This window comes from Alosa sapidissima, chromosome 7, assembly GCF_018492685.1.
Source record: "Alosa sapidissima isolate fAloSap1 chromosome 7, fAloSap1.pri, whole genome shotgun sequence".
In the NCBI taxonomy this organism is placed as follows: Eukaryota; Metazoa; Chordata; class Actinopteri; order Clupeiformes; family Clupeidae; genus Alosa; species Alosa sapidissima.
The window spans coordinates 31772294-31779075 of NC_055963.1; the positions used below are offsets into that span (position 1 = coordinate 31772294).

Here is a 6782-nt window from a genome sequence, read left to right on the forward strand (position 1 = left end):
GCCCTTCCTGTGTTGATGTTCCACAAGCGCATTTTAGCCGAGACCTCTTTATGACTAATATGGATCAAATAGTTAAAAGGCTCATAGCGATTTGGAAGTTCTCAGCAGATCGTGTACTTTTACCTTGTGCCTTCTCTTTAATTTGTATAATAGGATCATATTTAAAAGAACAAGACCTCGTCCCGAAGTCATATTTCAGTGACACCAAAAATGTTCTCAACTTGTAAGTATTTGGAGTCTAACGTTACATGAATGGCCTAACTAGCTAGCTAAGGTGTATGTTCTACCTAGCTGAACCAAACCTAGTTTTCGTTTGAAAAGTAATTAACAGGAAATTCTTTATTTTTCGTGAAATACTTTCAGTATACATTCAGATCGCTAGGAGTCTGATAACGCCTTTGTTCGTTAGCTGGCCTCGATTTGAATGTTGTAGGCTATGCTAGCGGGCTGAGTGCTTTGACGTTAGCTAAAAGAAATATGACTAGCATCATACTTTACCATTTATAGCTGCAGCCAGTCCTAGTAAGTAATGAACACGCAAGAAAATGTTTAGTATGATACTGATGCACATAAAAATGATGGTAAACTGATACATTTGTGCTTTTTTGGATTTGGAAGTTAACGTTACTTGTCAGAGACCGTGCTCTAGCCACCCATGGCTTAGTGTCCTTCTTATGAATGGTAAGATGATCTCTATGTTGTTGTTTTGCAGATACTTCGTGAAAGTGTCATGGGGTTGGACCTTATTTTTGCTGGTGCCCTTTGTGATCCTCTCCAATTCATTGAAATCGCCGTCCGTGTTTGTGTTGCGGCGGCTCTGTGCTCTTGTGGTGGCCACAGCTGTCTGGTACATCTGTGTCAACACCTTCGATCTCATTGAGGAGGCTACAGGGTCGTGCTATGAAACCAGCACCAAGGAGGTCATCCATGGAGAGCTGACCAGTAAAGGCATCTGTAGGAAAAAAGGCTTTGTCTGGGATGGCTATGACATATCTGGACATAGTTTCATTCTGTCCTACTCTGCCCTCATCATCAGTGAGGAAATGGCATCCATGGTGGAGGATGCGCCTGGGTTCAGGAAACCGCTACTTAATGGACTGTATCTGTCAATGTCCATCATAGTGTACCTCTGGTTGTTTATGTTTGCCAGCACTTCTGTGTACTTCCACAGCCCAATGGACAAGTTTGTGGGGACTGGCTGTGGACTACTGGGCTGGTACCTCACATATCGGGTCTGGTACCGAAATCCCCTATCACCAGGACTTCCCTCTAAGAGACAGGTCAAGCATCATGCCTGAGAAACATAAGCTCACTAACACGCACTTATATAACTACTGCATTACAATATCAGACAAATGGAATGCACTGAAGAAACAATCTCCCTCCACCATTGTACTTTGCTAGGGTCCACTTTGTGTCTTTGTAAGTTTGTTAAATCCTGTTGAAATGCCATTCTAAATGGAAGGGGTGCCTCAAGGGTACCAACATGACAGTAGGCAGCTGAGGTACCTAAAAAAACCCACAAGTGTAATCCAAGTGGCTTGTGGTGTTCCCTTCCATTGGTCACCAGTGGCACTGACTTGGGTCATTGTTGCCTTCAGGTCATGTGTTTACATTCAGAGGTAACACATTAGCCAGTTCAGGGTGACTGTGCATTTGTTTTGATCTCAGTAATTCCACAAGAAATGTGTCGGGAGGATTTATTGTAGACTGTCTTACGCCATCAGTGGATCAGTAACTAATTCTGTTCTGATCCATGGAGTCAGTACTGTACACGACTGGAAGATTTTACTCTTTCTGTTGACAAAAGAATTGCAAGTAATAGAACATCCAAATGGTCTGTTTTTTTTGTTTGTTTTTTCCCAACAAATTAAAATGTTAGGATGTACAGTATAGTTATAGATTCAGACATAGCACTACACAGGAATATGATTTGTGCCAACTTTATCTGTTTTAATTGTAATTATTTATTATGTCTGATAGATATGGGAATTGATTAAACTCAGTAGAGCTTACTGTAAAACACATGTTGTTCAGTGTTTTCATTGTTGTACTAACTGAATACTTTTGGACTAGTTCCTATGACAAAAATAGAAATCAAGACTCTTGGAACATTCTTTACCATCAAACTGGTAGTCAAAATTGTTCTGAACTATGTTAGGCCTACACACTTGCTTTCTTTCCAAGGTGTTATGGGGAATCTTGAAAGGTTCTTCCAAAGAAACTTGTTCTTGGTAACAGAATGGTATCTCTACTCTTGAATATCTCCAAAGTGTGTCACATCTCCAATATGTGACATTCAAGATTGAAGAGAACATAGCAGACTAAAGCCTGTTTGTCTTTGTTAAGCTTTGTAACAGTAACAAGTAACAAGACTCATTCAGACGGCTGTCTAGTGACCAATCTGATTTGGTTGGGTGATTGCACTGATGTATGGCTTTTATACGAATGAGTACAGCAACCCAGGTTGTTCTGTTAAGCATTGTAATTTATTTTGTCATCGATGGCAACTGAACAAATTAAGGCTTATGAACAAACATTTTTAAAAGCACCTTAAATAAATGCATATTTATAAATATAAAAATAAAAAATACAAAATTCAAAATAATCTATTGTGAACTTAAATGGCCAGAAATCATCCCTCTCAAATAGCTAATTCATCTCTGTAGGTTTGTATAAGCTATGACTTGAAAGTGTTTCAGGACCCACAGCTTCCTCTGAAGTAAACACAAAGAGGATATGCAAGTACAGACACAGAGGGAGTGTGGGTTGCTGGGAAATGTGACGAAGGGCTCTGAGAGGATGTGATGTTCCCACTGGCTTTCTCAACTGTTCCACATAGTCCAGGAGTCGTGGGATCGAACCTGGTTTTGTCAGTTAACATTTTGTTTTCTGCTGTATCTTGTAGACTTGGTGTGGGCCTAGCTCTTTAAGGTTTAGGTGATATCCCTTGGGAAATTTCATTTATAAATAATATCGGGAATTGCCCCAGGGGACATCAGTGGGCACCCTCTCTAATCTTATTTAGTTACCCCTAGGGAACAAGAAACAGCAAAGAAAAGAAAAAAACTTTAACCAACAAAATCAGCTTCGCCACAATTCTGGCGTTTGACTCTCGGACCAACATGAGGTGGAGGACACTTCCGCGAGTTACATTCTGGTGCTGAGTTTCTATTGAACCTGGATGTATCGGTTTCATGGGAGGAACACCACAGACAGACATTGAAATGTGTCCAAAAATTCATAGAGATCACGAGCTCTGTGACTGGCATATGTGTTCAATGACTTTGACAATGGCTTTTGAGTGAACGCTTGAAACGGCTGAAAATCCATTTTAAAAACAAAACAAAAACAATAGACATTAACACATAACATCACATACTTACATACATCCATGAAAAGGATGAATGTGTGAATGTAAATATCTTGTGCATGAAGACCATAGGAAGACGCAGATGACAGTGTGTGGAGGTGACCGTGAGACACAGATGATTATCTTTGGTTAAACACCATTCACAGTCCCCCTCTGAAAACAACATGAACCTGCCCCACCTATCCACTGCTCGCCTACACCAGTTCGACCTTGATAAGGTCACCCATTTAAGATGCATTGGATGTGAAGCTGGAGAACTTCCATTTGTCGGCAACGGCAAACAGCTCTTCCTCACAGAACTACAGGCCTGCAGGAAGCGGTAGGAGTGGACCAGAGTAACCGATGAAGGGTGGAGATATTTTCTTCTGCAGTCATGCTTAGTTAGCTACACCAATCACAGTAACACTGATACAGCATTCGTTCAGAGCATAAATGAGGATCTACCACTAGTTTGTCTTTATTGCCATTGGGTAGAGCTGCAGTGCTCCATGAGATTAGAAACTATACAGCACACTGCTAGTCGTGGTAGAGGGCTGACCCTGTCGTGTCCTTTCCGCACCACACGTTTTGATCACGTGACCACAGATAACACACTCACTTGAACATACACACCTCAATGCCCTCACCTAAGCAAAAGGGCCTAACTCAGTTCAAACATCACACCCCTTCATCCTGAGGGACAAGAGTGACAGGACACATTAGACAGAAGGTGACATCTCAGATAATGAAGCAAGTACACACACACACACACACACACACACACACATATCAGCAGCAATCTTGCCAGCATGTATACACACACACACACACACACACACTTCTTCACCACATTCAACATTTGTTCATAGTTTTGTCATGCACAGACATTTCATACACAACTGAGATCACCACTGTTTATGGTTAACACATATTCAACCAATGTAAAGGGATTTTTGTGAGAAGAGCTCTCGTATATCAATTCATTGTTATATCCAGATTTCCCAGAATGTCTTCAACCTAACCTAGTTAATATGACCATAAAGTCACTACTATCACACCTGCCTGGCCAAACCACACCTCACAGATACATGGCTGGATGTTGGATCAAGGCAGTCAAATCATGCAATGCAATGGCAGGAGCGAGTCCCATCAGTGAGTTAATATGAGGTCTAGTGTGCAGCATCTACTTGTGCAGTCCTACATGGAGGGAGGGAGTGATGACTAAATGAGTTTGATTTCACTCAATGCACATCATGTCGCCTAACATTTCCTGTTGTCTGGTATCATTTCTTTAAATGGTAATGACTAGATGTTTTTTTTTCTTGGTCAACCAATATGTCGTATTCATGTAAAGGTCATTATTTAGTTTGGCAGTATTTGGCAACAGGAGACAATTCAGAGAGAGTCTCAGGTTTTCGAAGGAAAGATACAGTATCAACAGGGCTACTGGGCTAAAAGTGAATGCCACGATTGGCATTAAGGAAACCAGACTGCAATATGTTGTCACAAAGTCATAAACTAATCGCAACCAAGTTAAACACAATCAGTAAGACGGTTATGAATATTTGTCTTTCCGATATTTTGTCAAAATGGCCAAAGGCCTCAAGCATGCCTCCAGAGATATGCAGAAACAAATGAAACACCAACATAAAAAAATAACATCAATAAACTCCTGAAAGAAACCAGGATGAAGGCATCGATAAACTGGAAACGTGCTGTCAGAGGAAGAACTCCCTGTCATGGAATGTTCTTATTTATCTTGTGAGTATTGGTGTTGTTCTCTGTACAGACTCTTATATTCCTGCTGTCATAAAACAAAGCTACAGAAAAAAAGTTGAAACATCACACAAATTACACATACACTGAAGACAAGAGGGAAGGGAAGGGAAGGGGGGTGTTTTTACTACATGTATTTCTTTTTTAAAAACCAGTAGGCAAAGTAACCCATACCCCCCAGCGACCCCATCAGGAAGGACGCCCCGAAGAAGGACGGTGGCTTCTTTTTGACCATGCGGAAGGCGTTGGGTAGAACTGCGGACAGGAGGGTGGTGTGGATGTCTCCCAGAACCTTCCGGAAGGCGTAGCGTTTCTGCACGCGCTCGAAAAACGACTGGATATTGGGCCGGCTCCCATCCTCCCAGTATTTCTTAGAGAGTCCCAAGAACTTCAGGCGATGCAATGTGGCTCCCAGCCACACGTCTGCCAGCGTGAAGTCCGGCCCGCACAGCCACAACTCACACCTCTGACCTGTCACGTTACACACAACACACACGTCAGGCCAGTGGTCACATGGGAAATGTAGTTTGGAAAGTGACTGGGAAGAGCTGGGGTCTTGACAAAGAAAATGAGCAAACCTTCATATTCCAATTTTCTCTTCTCAAGCTCAGCTTCTACCTGGTCTAGTACCATTGTTAGTTCACCCAGAATCTTCTTCAGGTAGTTCACGTTGTCGTGGTCCAAGATCTTTGCCTGTGCAAACACAAACAATCAGCTAATTGTCAAATGTGAGACATGGATAAAAAGAATAGTCTTGTATATTACACCAACCAACCTTTCATTACCGCTTTCATTGCAATCTTCACCTGATTTACACAGATCTCTGACTACAAACAATCTATTAATTTAAATTCATCATTATGATCTCTTGCAATGATGCACCTTAAGTAATGAAAATATGAATTCTGATGTTAGTGGGAAGATGGCATTGGGAGGTGCGATATTCTACTTCATTCTACTATCAACCCAAGTCTATCTGCTGCATACCTATTGATATTGAAAGGTAATACTTCAACTTGTGCTTACATAGCCTGCATAGTATAACAGAACACAAAAATTAAAAATGAGGAGTAGGGAATGAGGAATTTGATTGCTACAAGACAATAAGCTTCTGATAGTTATAGAATCAGAAGTAAATGTAGTTCATTAGATCACTCATTACTAGCTTGCAACTGTGGTATTATGACAAACTAACATCTGAACCTGATGTGGTTTGATTATAATGCCAGTCATTTATTGTTTATGAGCTCAGTATTTAGAGCATAGGGTGGTTTATGAGATCACAATCAGAGTACTGGGTGGTTAATGAGATCACAATAAAAACACAGTGCTTTATGAAATCACAATGAGAACAAAGGGTGGTTTATGAGATCACAATCAGAACACTGGGTGGTTAATGAGATCACAATAAAAACGCAGGGTGGTTTATAAAATCACAATAAGAACACAGGGAGTTTATGAGATCACAATTAGAATGCAGGTTATGATATAACCATAAGAGCCCAGTTCTTGTGATTACAATAAGAACACAGGATGGTTTATGAGATCACAATTACAATGCAGGGTGGGTTATGAGAACACACAGTGAGATCAGAATTAGCAATCAGGAGGGTTTATGAGATCGCCATCAGAATTCAGGACTGACCTCAAAACA

At 41.0% G+C, this 6782-nt stretch overlaps 2 protein-coding genes across 2 annotated transcripts in view; one reads left to right on the plus strand and one right to left on the minus strand.

Moving 5' to 3' along the window:
* On the plus strand, window positions 1-2025 carry fitm2 (fat storage inducing transmembrane protein 2). Its single transcript, XM_042098782.1, has 2 exons — window positions 1-223; window positions 713-2025. Exons 1-2 carry the CDS (start codon window positions 51-53, stop codon window positions 1296-1298), a joined length of 759 nt encoding a protein of 252 aa, XP_041954716.1. The 5' UTR covers window positions 1-50; the 3' UTR covers window positions 1299-2025.
* Window positions 2026-3504: 1479 nt separating this feature from the next.
* gdap1l1 (ganglioside induced differentiation associated protein 1-like 1) overlaps window positions 3505-6782 on the minus strand; it is a 10036-nt gene continuing 6758 nt past the window's right edge. The window contains exons 5-6 of the mRNA XM_042098781.1: window positions 5707-5821; window positions 3505-5599 (exon numbers count right to left, since the gene is read on the minus strand). Of these exons, the coding sequence (XP_041954715.1) occupies window positions 5256-5599; window positions 5707-5821 (459 nt within the window). The 3' untranslated portion in view covers window positions 3505-5255. The remainder of the gene's footprint in view (window positions 5600-5706; window positions 5822-6782) is intronic.

Coding starts and splice junctions, on each gene's coding strand:
- fitm2 (XM_042098782.1), top strand. CDS start 51: ATGACTAATATGGATCAAATAGTTAAAAGGCTCATAGCGATTTGGAAG. Junction 224..712: donor ACCAAAAATGTTCTCAACTT/GTAAGTATTTGG, acceptor GTTGTTTTGCAG/ATACTTCGTGAAAGTGTCAT.